Consider the following 22160-nt stretch of genomic DNA (forward strand, 5'->3'; position numbering starts at 1 on the left):
GTTTGGTTTTATACACATCTATCTCAGCTGCCCTTTTTGTTTTAGTTCTCACCTAAGGATATGTTTCTATTGATTTTTAGAGAGAGAGGAAGGAGGAGAGAGAGAGAGAGAAACATCAATCAGTTGCCTCCCATATGTACCCTCACTGGGGATCAAGCTTGAAACCTATTATGTTCCCTGACCGGAAATGAACCTACAGCCTTTTGGTGTATGGGGCAGTGCTCCAGTCAACTGAGCCACCTGGCTAGGGCTCAGCTGCCTTTTTAAAAAAAATTTTTTTTTAATCCTCACCTGAGGATATTTTTCTGTTTATCTTCAGATAGAGTGGGAGGGAAGGAGAGAGAGAGGGAGAGAGAGAAACATTGACGTGAGAGGGATACATCCACTGATTGCTTCCCTCACTATCCCAACCAGAGCCGCTGATGAACTGCAGCTGAGGTACATGCCCTTGACTGGAATTGAACCCACAACTCATTGGTCCATGGGCCAACGCTCTAACCACTGAGCCAAACTGGCCAGGTCTCAGATGCCTTTTAAAAAAGATATTTTGCCAGTAACTTTAATGTGTGTTTTAGGAGAATGTCTGCTAATTTTAAGCACAGCCATATGGCAAGTGTCTAGATTTTTTTTTATATATATCTTTCCTTCTGCTTTCAAAAAATCATGTTTTTCTGTATTCAAAGGGGAAAGAAAATTATATTTTCTCAATTTTAGGTGGGAGAGAAAGACGTAAAAAAAATGGTATGATTGGCTATTATGACATATGGGTTAACTTTTTAAAGTTTCCGAGTCATTTGTGTGTGTATATAGATACCTTAAATATTTAAAACAAATAAGTAGCAACTAGAATTAATGACTCTTCATGACTAGTAGACTAAGACGAGAGGAACAGCTTCATGGTTAAATTTACATCTGAATAGTGGCAATAGCCTTTTTAAAAGACTCCTGGTCATTCTAGAGTTGTATAGATCTAATAATCGGTGCTTTCTGCTTAAACTAAGTTTAAGTACGTTTTATTGACTACATATAAATCACACCTTTAGTTCTAAAAACTCATTAGAGCATAGAGTTAAACTTTTAATTCAGATTTTAATAGGCTGGCCAAAAATACTTGCCCAAGTGAATAGTACATACATAAATGACAAAAAACTCATCTTAGAGCTTGGCAATATTTAATTTACATGAGCAATGAATGCTAAAGAAGCTGGTAGATTTTGTTTTAAGATACCAATTTGTTATGAAAATAATGTATTAAAGTACATGTTTTGAGATTATGGACAATCTGGTCAGGATGTCGAAGCTGTTTCACCAAAGAACATGTCAGAGTTCATTTGCACTTGCTCATTTGAAAAATAACAGCTCTACTGTCCCCCACTGTGGGATAGAGAGCAACATTGCACATCCTGACAACTGAGGAAACAAATGTTAAACTCCTAAATGACTTAAAGTGTTGAATGCTGGAATCCTGCTGGGTTTTCTGTGTTTAAATGGAGAAGTAATCCAGTGCTATCTCGGCATGTTCTGTGGGTCGGTGCTGGTCCACAGATTGCTTGTCACTGGTCTGTAATAGAAGAGTGAAACTGAGAGTAGACACCGAGTCTTTTGTAGCAATTTGACATGTTATGAAAGGAATGACCCACAACAAATTAGACATTTTAAAAAGCCTTACAATACTATAAATGTTTAAGAAGCACTTGAGCACAAGGGCGGTGTGTTGTGGGGGAGTGGGCTGACAGATTGAAGTAACTTGCTCCAGTCCTGTGGTTTTTATGGGGAGACATGGTTCCACAAATAGGGTCCCCCCTCCCAGCCCCGTGTTTTGTGCTATGTCATCTTGCTTTCTTAAAAGTCCCATCTGGTAGAAATGTTCTCTGCTACTAACTCTCCACTCTAATCTTCCCTGGGAGAAAAATAGTTATTATATTTGTTTTCTTTATTATAATTTTCCTAAAAAGTTAATGGAATTGAACACTTTCTACAGATAGCTTACAATCCTCTCTGAAGACTTCCAAGATATTAGAACACTTGAAAGAGGACAGCTCAGAAGCTTCAAGTCAAGAAGAAGGTAAATGTCAATTCACTGGAATAAGTCCTTCTGCCTCGTATGGAACAGGGATAGGCAAACAGACCAGTAGAGCAGGTTAAGGAGCTGAGTAACAGATACATGGGAACTTGGAGTGTGACAGGTGGCATTACAAATAAGTGGGGGGAAATAGGCTATCCAATAAATGGTGTTGGCTGGCTTTCCAATAAGAAATACATATTATTATATTTCCTACTTATGCCGTGCACAGAAATTTTAACTGAATGACAAATTATATGTAACATATAAACTTGATGTAATATGTAAAATACAAAACATAAACTTTTAAATGTTAACAATATGGGACAAGAAGGCTTTCTTGACAAGGTGAAAGAGTGACCATAGTGGTGATTTTTCTAACCTAAATTAGAACTTAACATGTGACAAGAAATCAGAGGATTAGAAGACATTTGCAGGATATTTACAGATAAAGACTACATCCAGACTATAGAAAGATTCTTCTAAAAATCATTGAGAAAATCAGTCTGGCAATATTTGCAAAAGATAGGCAATTCATAGAAGAAGAAATTTGAAAAGCCATTAGACAGTGTTTAACCTCAGTAGTAGTCTGGAAATGCAAATTAAAATCAAGGAGATATGGTGAATACACAATATAACATACAGATGTTGTATTATAGAATTGTACCCCTGAAACCTATATGATTTATTAACCAGTGTCACCTCAATAAATTCAATAAAAATAATTCATTAAAAAAAAACGAGATATCGTGTGACATTCTTTGGATTGACAAAACATTTTTCATGTGACATCAGGGATATGAAGTAATGGGAATTCTCATCTATGGCTGATGGGAATACAAACTGACACACTATTTTGGACAGAAATTTGACACTGTAGTGAAGTTGGAGGTAATTAATTTTATGCTACTGCCGGGCAATTTTCCTTCTATGGTAATTGTTGTCCATGTGTCAGGGGATAGGGACTGATGTTCTCAAGGTATGTGTGTAATAGCAAATACATGAGTATTTTTTTTTTTTATCCTTACCCAAGGACATTTTTGCATTTATCTTCAGATAGAGGGGGAGGAAGAGAGAGAGAGAATCATCAATGCGAGAGAGACACATCGACTGATTGCCACCCACACGACCCCAACTGGGGCTGGGTACAAACTGTGCAACCAAGGTACATACCCTCAGGAGGGACTGAACCCGGGTCTCTCTGGACTGTGGACCAACACTAACCACTGAGCCAAACTGGCCAGGGTTGCAAATACATGGGTATTAACCCAAATGCTTTAAATGTTAATAAAGTTATAAGTTAACTGTGGCATATTCAGATTTATACTAGGTGGCATTTAAAACAATTATAATATATTCAAACATGCAACACCACTGTATGTGTTTGTGAATACATATATGAGTAGTTAAAATAAAAGCAGACACTGGAATATTTCAACTAGTTAACCTCTGTAGAGAGAGGGAGTTGAATGGAATGGAAGAGGACCTTCATTGGCTTCTGTGGTATTTTGTTTCTTAATAAAGAGAGACATAGAGAGATATCTGGGAGTTGGGATATTTATTGTACTAATAGACGTATATTTTTAATAGTTGAGACACTTCATTTTTTTTTTTAATGATTTAAAATAAAGGTCCTGAAATTGATTGTTATAGTTTTGCAGTGGCATGCTCCTAGTAAACTTTCATCATTTTGGGAAAAATTGTTTACTATTAGGTGAACACATTTGGGAGGATATTTAAGAAAATTTAATCATGTATTGTGTCTTGAAAAATTGATCTTTAGGAATTTTCTGTGAAAAGTGCTCTACAAGGTCTGTCGACACTATTACAGTTACATAAATTAGTTGCGTGATCTTTTTGGATTTTTGCAGAAGCATTTGGTATAATAAATTGTTTTTCCTCCACTCTAGACGTGTTACAACACACCGTAATGCACAAGAAACACACCGGGAGGAGTCCCACTGTAAAGTAGGTATCTAATTCCTAAAAGGAGAGATGTCTGTGCATTTCATTTCATTTTATTTTATTTTTGTTAATCCTCACCTGAGGATATTTTTTCCATTGATTTTTTAGAGAGTGTGGGGTGAAGGCGTGGAGAGAGACATCAGTGTAAGAGAGAGAAATTGATTGGTTGCCTCCTGCACATGCCCCGACTGGGGCCAGGGATCAAACCCGCAACCCAAGTATGTTCCCTTGATTGGGAATTGAACCCACGACCCTTTGGCGTGTAGGTGGGTGCTCTAACCGTTGAGCAACGCCGACCAGGGCTGTCTGTACATTTTAAATCAGTGTCTCATTTACTTTAATCACTGATAAATAGTTGGCTATAATGCTATCATTTTGCTATTTGCTTGTTATTTGTTGTATATTTTCTGTGTTTTCTCACCTCCTTGTTTTTGAGTGGTTTTTTAATTCTTTTTTCTTTTATTAGCCTTGATAGTTATACATTGTTTTTCGATTATTTCGGTGGTTACCCTGGAGATTATATTGTACATCTCTGACTTATTAGGGTGTGATATTAATTGTGCTTGTACCACTTGCCATGTGAGGACCTTCAGTTACTGTAACTTCATTTATCTCCTCCTGAAGTACAAACTATAGCCGTCATGTATTTTATTATTATTATTATTATTATAATTATTATTATTATTATTTTAATCCTCACCCGAGGACATATTTCTGTTTTTTTGTTCAGATAGAGTAGGAGGGAGAGAGAAGGAGAGAGGAAGAAAGAGAGAGAAACATCGACATGAAAGGTACACTTTGAGTGGCTGCCACCCGCACAACCCAACCAGGGCCGGGGACAAACTGCAACCGAGATATGTGCCCTTAGAGGGAACTGAACTTGGGTCTCTCTGGACCGCAGGCTGACACTCTAACAGCTGAGCCAAACCGGCCAGGGCAGGATTAACAATTTTTTAAAAAAGAAAGAAGTGCAAGTTAATTTGCCCCAGAGGTCAGTCCTCAACTGAGGTGGGAGCTTTAGCTTCCTGTCCTTTGGGGTAGATAACTGGTAACTCTGGGAGGTTGCAGCTGGGTTGAGCTGCTGTTGCTTATAGTGGGAACCTCACATTGGATTTTCCTCCTCTCCTAGTTTATTCTCCCCACTCCTTGCTCCTTATTCCTGGGAGCATCTCTAAAATCAACTATGACATTCCAGATTCTGCTTTTAGGGGGAACTCAAACTTAAGACAGCTGGCATCCACTTTTTAATCTTGTAGTTAACTCTTTGGAAGTTAATGTGCTTTTTCAAACTCTCTTTTTAAAATGTTCTCATTATCTGGTTTTCAGCAGTTTTCCTGCAATATGTTCATAGCTTTATTTGAATGAATTCTGCTTCTTGAGTCTGAAGCTTAATACCTTTTGGTTGTAGAGAAGTCCAAGCCATTATCTCTTCAGATATTACTTCTACCCTATTCTCTTGATCTCTCTTCCAAGACTCAGAGTACTTATGTTAGACCTTTCACCATGTCCCATGTCTCTTCAACTTTTTTTGCATTTTCCATATTTTTTTCTCTCAGTGCTCGAGTCTATTTTCTTCTTACTGTGTTTTCTCTTCACTGCTTTTTTTTTTCATCTGTTTTTATCGAGTTCTTTATTTCATTTAATTTTACGGTTTAGAATTTCAACTTTTTAATATTTTCCAGTATTCTTCAAAAATTTTCAATCCTATAGTCATTGGTTATGTTAAGCACTATTATTTTAAAATCCATGTATAGTTATTTCATTCTCTGGATTCTCGATGAGTCTTTCTGTTGTTTATTTTTCAGTCACATTATCCTGTCCCTTCACACACCTTAGACATACACAGTACTTAGTGATTCTTTCAAAATTGGGGTTATACCCCAACTGTAAGTGGTGCAGGATAACCATTGCATTGAGTCCAAGACCATGCACATCTGTTATTTATCTCCTTAGAGATAGGGATTAATTGTTAAATAGATTAGATTGTTGTATACTGATTTATTCTCATAGTATACTTTTTTTATTTAGTGTAGTTTATATATACTAAAGCAAGGGTTACTATAGCTTTCTCAATATTTGATACAGTAGGTTAGATTACTGAGGGCAGATTTTCATACTTGCATAAACTTTCCTTTTGTTAGCACAATCGGTACAAGTTGTTCGCCATTGGAGGGGCTCTCGGTGCAATACCCTGAACAGAATGGCGTTGTGGGCTGGAGGAACCAAAGCTGCGCCACCATTCCTCACCCTGAGCACTGTGTGGCCTTAGCTGACCAGGTATTTGGGGCTTTGTTTTGTCTTTGCATCATGTTGTTCAAGCATTGCTACTCAGTGAGAGTCGAGTTCTGTAAGCATTATTATGTCAGATAGGATATCTGGTAAGAAGGACTGAGGATTTGTGTTAGACTTTAAATGTAATTGGTTCATATGATCTAAGCTCTTCTGAGACCTGAAGTTTATTTAGATTTCTTTTATTGCTCAAAAATTGAGTAAATTTTAGTATGATACCTAAACAGTTCATTCTAACTAGAGATACATTAAATTGTTATGCCAGGATTTTGCTTTTGAAAGAATTATTCACATTTCTGTCACTATATTGCTACTGGTGATGTGAATTTTGAAACTGCCCTCATGAGTAATTGGGCCAGCTTACTGGCCTCCTGAGTGTCATCAGGACACACTTGCTTCTTTAGGGGTTGGTGAGATCAGAAAGCACAGTGCTCTCAAGTGTGTTCAGGTAATTTGGCTCCACAGGTCCAGGGGGAGTGCTTGCTGATGCGCAGAGAGAGGACCACTCTCTCTAGAAAGGAGATTTGTGAACCTGATTTTTGTTTCTGGACAACACTCAGATCCAAATGTTATCCTTTACTGGAATGTGTTTTTATGAACTAAAGCACATACTGAGAAAGTGTATGTTATCTTAGCCAAACTTATTTAATGGCCTGTTTTCAGAGGACATTGTTTGTGCTTGTTCTGCCTCCACTTCAGCATCTGCGCACCTTTTCTGGTTGGAGTTGGCAAAGTGGTGTGTCACAGTTTTACCAAACCTGAACTTTAAGAAAATACTAGAAAACCTATAGCAGATACAGTTACCTCATTGTGTTTTATGTGGTCACAAGAAAATACAGGTCTATTTTAAAAGCAAAATACTAAGTAGATATTTTACTCATGATTAATAATAAGTATTTGTCAGGGAATATAAAAATTTTAGTGCTTCTAGTAGATAACTTCAAAAATAGATTGAAAATAAGAACTTATTAGAACTAGGAATGCATCATTTTTATGTTGATAATAGAATAAGAGGATACCTGTAGAAATGAGGGTTAGCTTTACTCTATTTGATTTCTTTTTCTTCTCTTCACTAGCATTCAACTGAAAAACGAAGCTTATCGTCAATAAATAAGAAGAAAGGAAAGCCACAAATAGAAAAGTAGGTTCAATTTAATGTCTCCAGTAATGGAAATTGGTAAGAAAGGCAATATATAACATTTGATTATGGGTGTGTTTAGTTTATGTGGTATAAGTAGTATTTTTTCATTAGTTTCCTTTGTATTTTTACTTCTGGGCTTTATTTTCTAGTTCTAACTAGTCAGCATATGCAAGTGATAAAAGTAAAGCTATTGTGAAATACATTAAATTTGGAGGGGCAAAACTCTCAGAACTGTACACTAAATCTTGCTTTTAGATTATACGTTAGTGTTGTACACCTTACTAAAACTTTTAAAATTATAAATATATTTGAGGGGAATTGTACTACTACTGAATTTAATGTGTTCTCTACAGAACCTTATAAAAAATGTTGATAACTTGTATACTTGGGTTTAGGGAGAAAATTAAGAAAATGGACAACAGATTGAATACGAGAATAAATGGAATTAGACTCTCCACTCCTCAGCATGCCCAGGGTGTTTCTGTGAAAGGTAAGAATGTTTTTTGTTTCAAATACCCATCACTGAAGTCTGTTTAGTATGATACTTCTGTAGTAGGTATTGAGCTGTTATGTCAGATCCTGCTATACTTTTATCCTGCATTGATGTGAACAAAAATGTCTGAATTAAACAGTTCTTAAGTATTAATTGAGTTAATTAAGGAATGTAACTCAGCCTGGAGTTTGCCACAGTTCTGCTGACTCAGCTCTTCTCTTTTCTGCTACCACCTGTTTTCTTCTCAAGCCAGTCCCTGCTCCAGACGAGGGTCAGGGACCTGGCAGGGCTTTCCCACCCCCATGCAGACCAGAACCCACTCTTACATGAAGTCATTTTTTAGAATCTTGTTGACTTTTTTATGTTTAATGACTGTCCTCTGGAGTTTTATGGGGCTTTAGGAGAATTTAGGCCCTCAAGATTCTTGTACTAGATTTGTATGGTTTCTATTTACCCACCATTATTTTAGGGTCACTTTATTCTTAGGTGAGAGGTTTTGTGTTCATTTGACTGAGAAATGACTCTTCTGCTGGTTCATTGATAACTGTTTTTGTGTTATGTTGACCCTTACTATTAATAGTAAAGATAAAAAAAGAATACAAGCCCATAAACCATTAGAAGAATGTTTTGTTCACTTGTGTACTTAACACATTTGTAGCCTGGACTGATCCCACAAATAAGGATTTAAATGTAGATTTTATTCAGAATGTTATTACATTAAGTTGTGATGCAGCGTAAATAACCAGAATATTTTTTAATGGAGTATTTTTTTAAACTAGATATTTGTTTAGAGAGATTGAATACTGGTAAAGGAAATGTGGTTAATTTTGACTATAAAATCATTGGACCAACTCATTGAATGAATTAACTGAGCTGTCTTTGGGGGGAAATGACTTGGTATAAAATGACTGTTGTTTATGAGTGTATTGTAACACTTCGATGATTCCTATGGTGATGGCAGCTAAAAGGAGGAGGAAAAAGCTGAAATAAGACAGAAGGTCTCTGCCAGTGGATGATTGGAAATACCTTCTGCCAGGTCTCCTTGTCTGTTCTTTCCTCCTTCAAGTTCATTTTTTTTTACTCCTCACCCAAGGATATTTTTCCATTTATCTTCAGATAGAGTGGGAGGGGGAAAGAGAGAGAAACATCGATTGGTGGCCTCCTGCACGACCCCAACCAGTCCTGGGGACTGAACCACAACTGAGTTACGTGCCCTTGACGGAATTAAACCCACGACTCTTTGGTCCATTGGTGGACGCTCTAACTGCTGAGCCAAACCAGCCAGGGCTCAAGTTCGTTTCCTACACTACCACCACATTGTCTTCTAAAGCACATACTCAGTAAATTGGGTCATTCTGCAGTTGAAATTCCTGTCAAATACAGGGCTGGGCAAAAGGAGTTTTACAGTTGTAATACAAATAAATAATACAGTAATTAATAAATAATAATACCAGAATAAATTGTATTTCACGTGCTCACAACTGTAAACCTACTTTTGCCCCACCCTGTATATACAACACTCACAATATCACTGTCTCTTGTCTCACATAATTTGGGAACTAGTGCTCACCAAAGAAGTTTGTAGCACTTCTTTCCTTTTTAGCATCATATTTTCAGAGTAGAAATGCGTGGACTTGGATCTCAGAAAAATGTGGGTTTGACTCTTGTACTCCAGCAGTTTCTTAATTGTGTGGCCTGTTTGAAGGCTTTATTTTCTCATTTGTAATACAGGAGTAATAACCTCCCTCACCAGATTGTAAAAGTTGAATGTGACAGCAGACAAAAGCATTTAGCTAGCACTGAGCACATAGGTGTTCAATAATTAGCTCTTTTTCACTGCTCTAAGTTAGAAGAAAACATATGCTGTAAAGTTTATTAAGAACTTTTTAGTTATGTCTCAAGCTCCAATTTCTTTCTCTGTTTTCAAATATTATGAAAGTATAACCTCCAGATGTTTGATTAAAATAAACCTTATTCTGCCTGTTTTATCTTGTGTGTGTGTGTGTATACACATGTCAGTGATTCATATATATTTACATTTATAGAGCATGATTATAAATAAAATATACTTTGTACAGCTTGCCTCATGATGTCAAATGTAGCTCAGATGTTTACTGTCTCCAACTTACTCCAACCCCTCTGTTTATTAATTTCTCTTTAAAATATTAAAGTATCAAGGAATTACTATTAGCATTCAGTAAACTCAAGATATATTTAAGATTTTTTTTTTTTGTACATGCCCCTAGCGGGAACCGAACCCGGGACTGTTCTGGTCCGTAGGTCAACTCTCCAACCACATCCAGGGCTAGATTTCTTTTTTATGTAACAATTACATATATCATAAAATGTAGATTCTATATTGAAACTGAAAATATTGGGTCCTTCTGATTCGCATGTTGTTCAGATCTTTAAATAACTTAGTCTAGTTTATTTATTTTTAATTTAAAAATTTAACTTCTACTTTGAGTAGTAATACATTCATGTAGTTCGAAATTCTAAAGGTGCAAAGAGGAACAAAAGAATCCCTCACTGTTTCTCTCCATGTTGCTGCCTCCCCAGAAGCTCTCAGTGCCAGTCACCGTCGGTGTTCTTCGCAGTGCACTCGCTGTAGGGCCCCACGCTTTAACTCTCTGCTCAAGAAACGTGTGATTTACCTTGTTCACGTCATTAAGAACTCTGTTCCAGTGTGTCACTGAGGTTTCTTCCACTTGCTCTTCTGTTGCTGATTGTGGCACCAAAACATTTTGGGGGGAATGAGGTGGTTGACTTCTCAATGTCTTTTAAAAGGTTTTAGTGATTTAAAAGTCTCGACTTTCTTTAATTGTGGTTCTGATGTACCTAAACAGTTAAGTCTAACTAATTTCTGTTTGTTCATAAATACTAATAACCAGGATTTTTATTGTTAGACTAGTGACTAGTATAAGTTTTTGCTTTTTGTCTTCTTGCATGATCTTTTACCCTGTGAGACACGATAACAAATAAAGATGTTTATATCTCTATTTAAATGGGCAGTTTGTGGAATATCCTTTGGCATATCCTTACCTTCACACCTCCTGACTCTAGGGTATCACATAATTTCTCATAAAAATTCCAGACTCTACACAATTCTGAAGCACCTTTGGGATGATCAAAAAGAGAACATTATGTTTAGATTTATGTATTTAGTTATTTGAAAACTACAAATTAATATATGATAATTTGGTGATTCAAATGTTCACTGGCTATATAATCTAAAGAAACTAATTTTTTAAATTATGTCATTTTGAGAAATAGATGCTTTAAACACACACACACACACATATTCTGTAACTTACTCTTTGAAGTTTCAAAGACTCCACTGTAGTTTCAGTAAGCAAATCTCAGTTCACCTGCCCGACTGGCTCCCTTTTAGCCTATCATTTCTGGTTTGAGACTATTATATTGAATTTTTTATTCTCTTAATCCTTAAATTGTTTGTTTTGTTATATGCTCGTTGAAATCTTTATATGCAGAGTTTCCATAAGTTTGTAAGTTTCATTTTCATTAGTCCGATGTAATGCCAGGTTTGGGCCACTATGGCACATTAGATTGTCTCCAAGTAGCCATTGGTGTCAATGTGCACCCTTGGTCGCACTGTGACTGGTAGTTCAAAACCTATTATTATGGATAAGTATACTCCAGGTTACTGTTTTGTAAAATAATTACTTGCCCAAGTAACTCCTCGGCCACATACAGCCTCATGAAATTTTGTGCAGTTCCATTGGTAGTTTGGCATTTTATTACTCACAAGGAGTTACTAACATTTAATGACTTCTTATTCAATATTCATCCATCATTGTGGCTGGGCTAGGCTAGGTCATCTTTAACAATCTTTTTTTAATTTTTTCCTTTACTGATTTTTTTTTTTTTTTTTTTAGAGAGGAAGTGAGAGGGAGAGAGAGAGGAAAAAACATCGATGAGAGAAAACACTGATTGGCTGCTTCCTGCATACCCCCACTGGGGATTTGGCCCACAGCCCACAACCTGAGTATGTGTCCTGACCAGGAATCGAACCGCTGACCTCTTGGTGCATGGGTTGATGCTCAACCACTGAGCCACACCAGCCGGACTATCTTTAACAATCTTAACATAGTTACACATTTACTCCCTTCAAGAGTCACAGATTAGTCAACTGACTTGGTCATCACAAAACATATCTCTTCTCTAACACACATTTTGTCCAAGTGATTCATAGTTTACTAGCTTTCATTGGTTCTACTAGGTTGCCATGGAAACAATTTACTCATCTTTAGTTCTAAAGATCCCTCTGGAATCCCTTTTATGAGGTTTTATACACTGAACTAAGCAAGTCGGATACTTGCTGCATGGTAGAAACTATGCTAGCTAATGGATATATAGAAATGAATAAGACAATGTACCCTAAGTTAGGGCCAGTGCAGGAATGTCCATTACTAGGTATACCAATGATCTCACCTCTGTGCTCAAAACAGATGTAACTAATTGGTCATGACAGGTTTTGCACTTCACCCTCAACACTGCCTCTGTGTCACCTTGGCTTCTAGGCAGACCCAAAGAGCTACTCAGTCTACTAGATAGGATTCTACTCTTTTTGAATACTCAGGCATAGTAATTTTAACTGAATGGACACTTTTGGCAGTCAGTTCTATTCTTGAAGTCTTTTAAAGAATGAATGTCCAAGTTCTGAGAAGTTAAAATATCTAGACTTTGAAAGTGGCCCAACATGCTGTATTGGACAAACCCCAAAAAGAACCTTAACTCTGATTTTTTAAAATCAGTAAGATTGGCTTTTTCCGTTGCCTTAGTTGTTTTAAGAATGTATTTATAAATTATTTTGAATTAAAATTGTGATTTAATAATGAATTTTTACTTAGGCCAGGGATCAGCTTTTTAGGTAATTGTAGGAAAACTGAAAAAAAAAAAAAAATAACAATAACAGGTGTAACTAATTTCTACTGGTTCAATTCAGAATTTAATTTAATTACTTAACATGATTTTTTAAAATAGAATTATTATTTTTAGATGCGAATTTGGACATTGGATCTGGACATGACACATGTGGAGAAACATCTTCAGAGAGTTACAGTTCTCCCTCTAGCCCACGACATGATGGAAGAGAGAGTTTTGAAAGTGAAGAAGAAAAAGACAGAGGTTTGCTCTTTGGAGTGAACATGGGGGTAGTGGAGGGAAATACATGTTGTCTTTTAAAATCAGTCAAACATAAGTAATTTTATGTTGTCATAAATGTCATTATTGATTTTTAATGTAATTGATATAAAGGGTATATAGACCATTGACTTAGCAGTTCCTGGCAATGTTGATTTTAAAAAACATTTCACTGCATATGAAATTAAATAGAAAAAAGACCGCCATAACAAAATATAGAGTTAGTGTAGAAAGATTGAAAATTTATATGTTGTTAGATGCACATATATTTATAATCTTTATTTCTTCCTGATGGGTTAACCCTTTTACCATTATAAAATGCCCTTCTTTGTCTCTAGTAATAATTTTTGTCTTAATTTTTATCTGATACTAATATAGCCACTTTACTTCTCTTTTGAGTATTGTTGGCAGGGTACCTCTTTTTTTAATCCTTTTACTTTAAACCTTTGTGTGTGTTTGAATCTAAGGTGTGTTTCTTATAGACAGCATATAGTTTGGTTATGGTTTTTTAGCTATTCTGCCTAACTCTGTCATTTAATTGGAATGTTTAATCTATTTAAATGTACTGTAGTTATTGATAAGTTAGTATTTACATCTGCCATTTTGGTATTTGTTTTTTGTATGTATTATATCTTCAGTTCCTTCCTAAACAGAGGCCCAGAGTCAGCCGGAAATGAGAGTTTAGGCCTTCTTAGGTCTTTTCTGGGCATGCATACAGCCCTAGACAATGAGTGTGGCCGTCTAGATTCCCAGGAATATATTGAAGCTTTTCAAAGCTCCCAGTGAACATCTCAATGTCCAGTGTTTCCTTTTACGTTTTTTGGCAGCCCTTTGTTAGCCCTAACTGGTAATGCTGTCTCAAGCAGCCAAGTTGTTGAACAGTTGCTGCTGATTGATTGTGACTAATGCCCTGTGGGTAAAGGGTTGTTAACATAGAGTGAACTGAACCTGCCAGTCAAATGGTGACAGTTCTTTGGGGACGGCTTTTAGAGGGCTCCAAACCCATACTTCTAGTGGCTGCTGGGCTGCTGGTTTTCATAGCTTCTGTAGTTGAAGACTGTTAGTTTACAAGGCTACTTCAGAGCTGGAGAAAGTGAGACAGAATTAGGCAAGGTAAAGTGCCACAGTACTTGGCAATTTTTGAGATTCCCCCGTGTTTCTTGAATAAACACTCCTCAAACTGCTGCAAGTCTTTAGTTAATTTCTAGAGTTCTGAAATTTTTGGTGTGGACAGTTTTTGCGAGGATTCTTGTTGCCTTTAAGGAATGGAGTATCAGAAGTCCTTACTCTGCTATTCCAGAAGTGAGATCTCAAAATGTGTAAGTTGAATGAGGATGTCATTTTTTACACATGATGACATCTGATTAGTGATATATCTTGGTTATAAGGTACCCTATTCTGGTGGACAGTATTAGATGATTTCTCTGGGTTGCCTGAAGATCCATAGAGATCTTTAGACCATAGCATTTCAGCCACATGTGGCGTCTTCTGGGGGAGTCCACAGCTCTCTCTCTGAGGCCCTTGCCTTCTGTGTTACACTATCAGGTCATATCTTAGGAACAGTGGCAGTTATGCTGCTGTATCACATACAATTAAAGCCACTCTTTACTTTTGCAGTTATTTTCAAGTCATACCAAACCTGCTACCAGTCTGCAGCAGCACCACATTTCTGATCTGCCGAGTATATCTGTATGCTTGGTTTATTTTACAGCATCCCTTTGCTGTCGTTGGTAGGGTGAGCTGGTGGGCCTAGATAGAGGAATCTGCCCTTTTTCAGACAGGCTCAGTTATCAGTGACTGAATGAGCCTTTTCTAAATGAAAACTCATTTGGGACTCTATAAAACCAGCAGGAAGTGAATATACACTGTGATTTTTTCTTAAAGCTTTAATTTTGAGTGCTTGAAAAAATTGCTTTGAGAAGCATGTGGCTTTGTTGTTAATTGTTCTTATTGGTCATAATGGGTTATTGTTTTGAGACTTTATACTTTTCAAAATTAACCCACAGAAAATGATGAGACCTATCTCTAAATAGCTAGATGAGTCCTTACAATGCCCAGAAAATCATTTGGGACCATTTAAAATCATGGGGCCATTTGCTGTGACTTAAAATGTAGGTGTGCTCTCCTCTCAGGAGCACGCTGTGCTTTTCCCTCTCCAGCGCTCCAGAGACCCTTCTCGCTTCTGTAACTTGTTTCCTGAGCCTGCTACCTCTGTAACTTTCTCTTATAATTTGGGGGAGGGGGATTTAAACAAAGCCCAGTTTATATAGAAATTTAATTGACCATCTGAAAAATGTCACAGCTTTTTTGGATTTCAATGTTTATCTTTAACTCTGTACTGATAATCATGGTACAGATATATATGCCTTAAATAAGTTATCAATTTTTGGATTCTTTTTGTTTTGTAAAATTTAGCAATAAGCACCTCAGTTATTAGGGGAGTTTATGCTAGAACCATTTACTCATAAATTAAATCTCTTCCCTCTGAGGTAAATTATAATATTTGAATTAGTCTTACCGTGATGTCCTGTCATTGAGTAGGTTCTATTTAACCTTTGTCCAGGGAGACTTGTATGATTTGTTTCTAGTGTCCTGTTTAAAACTCTTTTTTAACATCTTAGCTGAATATAACCAGTTATTACCTTAATAAATATAAACATTTGAGTATATATTGCAATTCTGCTTATATATGAGCAGAGAGATGTTCATTGCATGGTCTCTGTACATATTATTGCAGCGTTTGGGTTTATTATATTTAAACAGTGTGAATTCGAGTTTATCTTTTGCCCCCTTTATACCAAAAGTCAGGAAATCCAGGGAAGTCTGGGCTGAAGTTATTTCTGTATACAAGCATAAGAATGATGCAGTGATGAGAGCAAATGCAGTTGGTTTTGAATCTGCCTCCATCGTTCTGCTTATGGAGAAAGGAAGGCAGTGCTCACCCTGCCCTGACTCCTGTGTCCCAGCACATTTGTCCTGTGACTGTGGTGGGAGCTGTAAATGTTCTTTCCCCCACTGGAATATTTAAAAATACGAATATTTATTGTATTCTGAAACAACTCTCTTTTATTCCCTACCTCTAGATATTTGAGTTAAATACAGTTTTAATTAAGCTCCTTTAAATTGTATCATTTATGTGAGACAGATAGGAAGACCTTGGGTTTGGCATTACAGAATATAAATCAGGTAAATGGCTTAAAATTGATGAAATTTAAAAATATCTGGTCCTTTTCTCAGTAATAAGGTGATATTAAATAAATCTCTGTATTTTATACTGTGCTTCATTCCTAGCCTCCAGTTCACCTTCTGTTGCTTCTCTCTCCATTTATTCTTTTAATAGAAGTAAAGACTATTTTTTTAGAGCAGTTTTAGGTTTACAGTAAAATTGAGAGTAAAATACAGAGATTTCCCGTATACCTGTGCTCCTCCCACACATGTACAACCTCCCCCATTTTCAACATAACTCATTAGAATGGTTTATTTCTTTATTTATCTGTCAATCTACTTATTTACTTGCTGACTTTTACCAAGGATGAACCCTCACTGATACATGATTATCTCCCAAAGTCCATAGTTTACCTGAGAGTTCACTTTCAATGGCATGTGTTCGATGGCTTTGGACAAATGATTAATGACATGGTCTGTCATTATCATATCACACAGAGTGTTTTTGCTGCCTGAGCATCCCTGTGCTCTCTCTCTTCCCCACCTCCATCCCTGGCAACCACTGATCTTTGTGTTGTCTCCATAGTTTTACCTTTTTCAGAATCTCTGTATGTTTTTTAAGTTCATAGAAAGCCAAAAATTAAAAAAAAAAAAAAGGTCAGCTTAGCAGTTAGGAAGCTGAGGGGACAGAGTTCCTCCTGTTCCAAACTTCAGAGTTCATTTTAGATAGACTGAAAATTTGTTTCCAGCAAGAGAAATGGGAGTTAACACTTGTGTTGACATGTATTTATATTTGTTTCCCTTAGACACAGACAGCAATTCTGAGGATTCTGGGAATCCATCAGCAACCAGGTTTACAAGTTACGGCTCTGTCAACCAGACTGTCACTGTCCAGCCACCTGTAGACATGGCTTCCTTGGGAAGCGACAACGGAAGCCTTTTAGATCCCTTAAACTCGCCCAAGTATCAGCATATTTCTTTTATGCCAACTTTACACTGTGTCATGCACCACGGTGCCCAGAAGTCTGAAGTTGTCGTTCCTCCCCCCAAATCTGCTGACAGCAAAACAATAGGCATGCTTGTTCCCAGTCCTGTTGCTATTTCTGCAATAAGGGAGTCCACCAGTGCAACCCCTGTTGGGATCCTAGGGCCGGCAGCTTCTGCTGGAGAATCGGAAAAACACCTGGAACTGCTGGCTTCCCCTTTACCTCTTCCATCAGCGTTCCTTCCACATAGCAGTGCACCTGCTTTGCACCTGACCATCCAGAGGCTGAAGCTGCCACCGCCGCAGGGAGCTTCCGAGGGCTGCACACTGAACGCCCCGCAGCAGCCAGCTGGGAGTCTGAGCATCGGATCACCAAGCACGGCCTTCATTCCTGTCCACAACCCGGGTAGTTTTCCAGGGTCTCCTGGTACCGCCACGGACCCCATCACCAAATCTGCATCCCAAGTGGTAGGACTCAATCAAATGGTGCCTCAAATTGAGGGAAACACAGGAACAGTCCCTCAGCCTACCAACGTGAAAGTAGTTCTTTCAGCAGCTGGCCTCTCCGCCGCACAGCCACCAGCTCCCTACACCTTACCAGGCTCTCCCCTCGCTGCCAGTGTGTTGCCCAGCCAGAATTCCAGTGTGCTCACCACAGTGGCAACGTCCACCCAGCCAGCAGGGGCTGGCATGAGTCAGGCCCAGGCTACAGTTCCTCCTGCGGTTCCTACCCACACCCCAGGCCCCGCCCCCAGCCCAAGTCCTGCTCTGACACACAGTACTGCACAGAGCGACAGCACCTCTTACATCAGTGCTGTGGGAAACACGAACGCTAGTGGGACAGTATTGCCACCACAGCAGGTGGGTTCGGGTCCTTGTGGTTCTTGTGGACGAAGGTGCAGTTGTGGGACCAATGGAAACCTCCAGCTAAATAGTTACTATTATCCCAACCCAATGCCCGGACCTGTGTACCGAGTCCCAGTCTTCCCTCTGTCATCCATCTGCAATGGCAGCTACCTCAGCCAAGCACATCAGAGCAATGGAAACCAACTTCCTTTCTTTCTGCCTCCGACTCCATATGCAAATGGACTGGTGCATGACCCAGTCATGGGGAGCCAAGCCAGCTATGGCCTGCAGCAGGTGGCAGGGTTTGGGAGATACTATCCCGTATATGCAGCGCCCAGCGTAGTTGCCAACACGAGCGGTTCGGGGCCCAAGAAGAATGGGAGTGTTTCATGTTACAACTGTGGTGTAAGCGGACACTTTGCACAGGAGTGTAAGCAGTCGTCCATGGAGGCCAGTCAACAAGGTAATCATGAGAGCTCCCAGAGGACTTGCTTTTAGTGTGCCTGTGTCTCCCCGCCTTTTGATCCTGGGGAGCCTGTTGAAAGTCGCTGTGTGTTTGTTTACGGAGGTGACTAATCATAAAATGCAGACAGCAGAGCCTAGTGTAGCCCAGCTCACGGCACCAGGAAGTTCAGAGCAGTCCTTTCCAAGTTAGGAAGAAACCACAAAGGCACTTTTTAAGGAATAGAAGGTCAAATCTCTGGTTTGCAGCACTTTTTTTAAAAGCTACAATCCTCTTTCATAAAGTAAGAAAAATTTTTAAATATTGAAAAACTACGAAGTAATGTAGTCATCTGACATGTAAGGTTTTTAGTTGTTATTTAGTGTCTCTATGCATAATCAGCTGGTCTCAGTGTACTGACCCATGCTCTCTTTCTGCCCAGCAGATATTTTAAATAAAAGGTTACTGCATTTTAAGGAAAAAAATATTTTAAGCACCGGTTTGGGAGAAGGGAATTTTGAATTAAAGTGAATATTATTACCATAAAAAACCAAAATGTCCCTAAGTATGAGTAAGATACCAAATTCTGCATACACCTCAAACTGTTATCTTTCACTTGCATTTTGCTTTTGTCATTTTGCCAGCTATCACCCAGAAATAGAGTCTTGAATTGGGAGTATATACTTGGCATTTTTAAAGGAAGCTGGAGTTTGGTAGCTTAGAGCACAAACTTCATATTACTTTTAAAAAGTAATTGTATTTACCGTTTTGGAATCATGGTTGGGACGAAGATGCCTTGTGACGAGCATGCCCACTTGCTAACTTGTAGTGGTTTGTGATGCGTTGCATTGTAAGCAGTGACTTAGCAGTTCTCTTTCCCGTTTTAGGCACTTACAGACTGAGATACGCACCTCCCCTCCCCCCTTCTAATGATACGTTGGACTCTGCAGACTGAACCGAGTAAAGCTTGCCTACCTAATACACTGAAGTGTGGGGAGTCATGGTGGGGTGTGGAGGGGAGGAAAGGAAAGGTATTTTGTTCGTGTTTCTTTGTCTATACATTTCCGAGATTTCTATGCAGTTGGGGTTTTTCATTTCTCCTGTATCAATGTCCAAAACAAACAATGCATTGCTTTCGAGCCTCTGGTCTGGTTCAACAACAGGCTATCTGTGTGATACATGTACTTCAAACATCCAAGCAAACTATCGAAAGGAAAATGAACACATGGGTTTTTTTACACTGAATCCTTGCTGTGTGCAATGTTTACTGAATCTTTAAAACTGTGTATTTGACTTTTTTTTTTTTAACAACACTGGTGACAGTCGTATGGTTTTGATAAAAAGATACTTCTTCCCCAGCTTTTCTCACTTTCACCCTAAGAGGACACTCTTCTCCCGCCACCCGCCTGCGCTCCGTGGCCTCTGCAGGGGCGACCGGTGCATTGGCCCACACTTCTGTACCTGCTCTGCACATAACTGAGGGTCAGATGTTTCACCTTAACCACAGGGAGAAATCAAATTCCCCACATAGGGTGTATATTTGTAATAAAGAGCATCACATACTACATACCTATATGCAGCGCTTGTTGTCCAAATAAAATTAAAATAAGTGGAAAAAGTAAAACCATATGAAACTGAAAAAATATGTATGAAGTGGACAGAGAGCTTTTTCTTACAAGCGAACAACTTTTTACTTCATCATACTTTGTAGCCTGTTGCTCAGAGAGACAGTGAACAAACTAGTGTGAGTGCTGTCCTCTGTGTTTGTGTTGGTGACGGCTGTCGTTACCTGTGGCCTGCCATTGTGTCATGCTAAGAGACATGACCCCGTGAAGATCTCCTTTCCCTGTGCTGCCTGTTACAGTGTTACATTGTGTTGAAATGTGTGTGGTTTATCAGTCTGAACAGAAGCTCTGCATTTCTGCAGAAGTCAGGTATCTGTTCCCTAACCTGTCTCTCGTAGCAAAGTCACTTTTATAACAGTTTACCACTGTGCTTGATTATAATGTGAAAGACTGAATTCCATGTGTGTTAAGATGGTATTAATCATGTCAGTGTCATGTCACTAAGTTTAATGCTGCTGTTTTAAAAAAAAAAAAAAAAAAAAAGGTTTTTTAAAGCCAATCTATAGACTAAATTGCTTCCAGGTAATTTTTGATTTCTTAAAGTGCACTGAGGTTATCTGGAAGATGGGGTGTGTCTGGTGGACCTCTGTGTTCCACAGCAGGAGCTCTAGTCCTGGGGAGGGCTTGGGCTCGGGTCTGTTCCCACCCCCGGACAGAGCGGAAATAAAAGGTCTTAACTGTGCAGCAGAGGAACAGCAAGGTTTGGTCTTGGTTCAGAAGCCTAACAAATTGCTAGACAAGAGGAAACACTTGAAGAAAAAGAAGCTTCCTTCAATGCTTCATAGGTAGCATTTATATTTATAGCACCAATGTACATTTTGAAATGTTCAGGGGTGGGAGTTTAGGGGGAGGGGCGGGTATGAAGGGGTAGATGAAAGCTTTAATTTAAAAAAAAAAATGTTTGAGTAAAGGAAATTATTTTGATTAATTATATTTTATTTGATCTGGGTATTTTTGGACCACATGATTAAATTGTTAAGCTGCAGTTGAGTTGTTAGGCGAGAGTTTTGATAAGCCACGTGCCGATCGCGTCGTGAATCACTTGCCAGTTGTACTTTATGGAGCTTATTTTATGATTTAAAATACTGTACTGTACCTAGGAGGTGTGTTACCTTCTCCTTATTTGTATGTTTACCATATACTTTGATATTTGAAATGTTATGTACTGGAAAGTCCACTTATATTTCTAGAACAGATTGGATTTTATGCAATCTTTTTTCCTTGAATTAACAGCAATAAAAAAAATGAAAAACATCTTAAGAATCGTGCTTTATTACAAATTGTGAAAGTGAAAGCTAGGAAGACATCATGCATCACAATTTTATTTTTTTAAAGAATCAACCCACTATTTCCCTGCGATGTGGGCAGTGAATCCCAGGTACTCACCACACGGGCGTTCTTTAGTCTCCCCGAGCAGCCTGACTCCATAGTTGTCCGTGTGACCACTAAAAGAAGAGACAGCATGTCTGCTGCCACAGGGGCCAGGACCTGTCCTTGTCACCCTGGAGCCATGTCTCTGGTTCAGGCCTTTCTCACCAACAGTGTGGAGTACTTCATTTGCTTTCTCAAATGTATTGATAGGTTTTGTTTCCCCGGCAACTCTCTCGGTACAATACTATATTTCATCGGTCATTTCTTCTACAATCCAGTCTCCAGCCAGTTTTTATACAATCAATAATTTATAGGAGATTACTGGGGAGTGCTTTCCAAGCCTCTGTACATCAGTTACATCCTCTGGCAGCGACTAATGTCTTGTCACTCAGCCCAGCCCCCAGTCCCCCCCCCCCCCATTCTGTGAAATCACTCAGAAGGGCTCCAGCCCTCAGGGCAGATGTGAGTGGAGCCGTCTGTCGCAAGTCCTGTCTGTGCCCAGTGGGCAGGGGTTTGATGGCTTGCAAGACACCAACTTTCCCCTATAGCCAGCAGGTGCTCCTGTGCGCAGTTACCTACTTTAGGACCACCTCCAAGTCCGTGCGGTCCCCAG

General features: G+C 38.6%; 1 protein-coding gene across 1 annotated transcript in view; it reads left to right on the plus strand.

Moving 5' to 3' along the window:
• Positions 1 to 21420, plus strand: part of ZCCHC2 (zinc finger CCHC-type containing 2) — a 52088-nt gene extending 30668 nt beyond the window's left edge. The window contains exons 7-14 of the mRNA XM_036244300.1: positions 1982 to 2065; positions 3973 to 4030; positions 6169 to 6304; positions 7393 to 7457; positions 7853 to 7947; positions 12970 to 13098; positions 17085 to 18572; positions 19439 to 21420. Of these exons, the coding sequence (XP_036100193.1) occupies positions 1982 to 2065; positions 3973 to 4030; positions 6169 to 6304; positions 7393 to 7457; positions 7853 to 7947; positions 12970 to 13098; positions 17085 to 18572; positions 19439 to 19506 (2123 nt within the window). The 3' untranslated portion in view covers positions 19507 to 21420. The remainder of the gene's footprint in view (positions 1 to 1981; positions 2066 to 3972; positions 4031 to 6168; positions 6305 to 7392; positions 7458 to 7852; positions 7948 to 12969; positions 13099 to 17084; positions 18573 to 19438) is intronic.
• The last annotated feature ends 740 nt before the right edge of the window (positions 21421 to 22160 follow it).

The sequence above is a fragment of the Molossus molossus genome, unplaced genomic scaffold, assembly GCF_014108415.1.
Source record: "Molossus molossus isolate mMolMol1 unplaced genomic scaffold, mMolMol1.p scaffold_m16_p_6, whole genome shotgun sequence".
NCBI lineage: Eukaryota > Metazoa > Chordata > Mammalia > Chiroptera > Molossidae > Molossus > Molossus molossus.